The sequence below is a fragment of the Aptenodytes forsteri genome, unplaced genomic scaffold (genome assembly GCF_000699145.1).
Source record: "Aptenodytes forsteri isolate BGI_AS27 unplaced genomic scaffold, ASM69914v1 Scaffold422, whole genome shotgun sequence".
NCBI classification, from domain to species: Eukaryota; Metazoa; Chordata; class Aves; order Sphenisciformes; family Spheniscidae; genus Aptenodytes; species Aptenodytes forsteri.
In genome coordinates this window covers 294,991-296,221 of record NW_008795687.1, presented here as the reverse complement: position 1 = coordinate 296,221, position 1,231 = coordinate 294,991, and the positions used below count along the sequence as shown (strand labels likewise).

General features: G+C 69.5%; 1 protein-coding gene across 1 annotated transcript in view; it reads right to left on the bottom strand.

Annotated features, from left to right (window-relative positions):
- NSFL1C (NSFL1 cofactor) overlaps window positions 1-906 on the bottom strand; it is a 12,681-nt gene extending 11,775 nt beyond the window's left edge. Inside the window, exons 1-2 of the mRNA XM_009282762.1 lie at window positions 837-906; window positions 176-522 (exon numbers count right to left, since the gene is read on the bottom strand). Coding sequence (XP_009281037.1) covers window positions 176-522; window positions 837-906 — 417 coding nt within the window. The remainder of the gene's footprint in view (window positions 1-175; window positions 523-836) is intronic.
- Between the last annotated feature and the right edge of the window lie 325 nt (window positions 907-1,231).

Genomic DNA, 1,231 nt, shown 5'->3' with positions numbered 1-1,231 from the left:
GGGGGGGCACAGACGCGCCCGGGGACGGCCCACGGGACCCTCTCCTGGGATCGGCCCCCAAGCCCCTTCCCCATCCCCGCTCGCCCCGAGCAGAGCCCACCGGGCTGGGCTGGGCCGGGCTGGGGGCTGCGCCCAGCAGGGCTGGTTCCCGCCGGGAGCCCCACTCACCACGTACGGACACCTCCGTGCCATTTCCACGCCGAAACACCTCGTCACCACCAAGCAGCGATTTCTTGAACTTCACGCAGTAATAGGTGCCGGCATCCTCGGGGCGAACATCCCTGATGTGGATGCTGAAGTCCGTGTCGGACTCGCTCACTGCCCTCGTCACACGGGGGAAGGAGCCCTTCTGCTCGTAGACGGTCTCGTTCCCACTGCCCAGGCCCTTCAGCCACCTCACGGCGCCAGCGGAACCACCTCCGGACATGGTGCAGGTCAGGTTGAGCGTCTCCCCCGCTGTCACCGACACCTTGTCCTGGGGCTGCTGCACCTCGAAGCCCTGACCTGCCTGGGCACCTGCACCTGGGCACAGCGAGAGGAGAGTTTGGGGCTGACGAGGGGCTCCAGAGCCGGGGCACAGCACGGTGCGTTGCCAAGACCCCCCGTCCCTCGTCTCCCGGGGCAGCCGGCACTGCTGGGGACTGTGGGACAGGGAGGGCCTGGGGCCCGGGACATGCTGGAGTAAAACAAACTCTTTGGCTGGGGATAAGAGCGGGAAGGGAGGCAGTGAGAGAAGAGCCCCAGATGCCCGTGGGCACAGGGAAGCATTGCCCTGCCAGCGGCGCGGGGGGTGCGCCATGGGAAAGGCGCTGGGGCCATGCGGGGCCCCCGCTCACCCGGGGCTCTCTGGAGCAGGAGCGGCATCAGGCAGGCGAGAGGTAGCGCCCGCGTTGTTGCTGGAGCCATGGTAATTCCCACGTCCCGCTCCCCGACGGCTCGGCTCGGCTCACGGCTCGGCTTGGCTCAGCGGGGCGCTGGGCTCTCTCCTGGCAAAGAGGGTCCCCCCAGGGACCCCTTGCACAAGTCCCAGCCGGTTCCCACAGCGTTCACGCCATCTCGTGTCATGAGGCTGGTCCTCGCCAGCGATGTCAGTCCCGCTCTCCCTGCAGATGTGTCTCCCCCGGCCACGGCCACCGGCACCGGGCAGCCAGAGAGAGGGGCCCCGACCCGGCACGCTCCCCACACGTGGCCAGCCTGCGGCTCGGCACCCCGGGGCGTCGGGGGGACACCC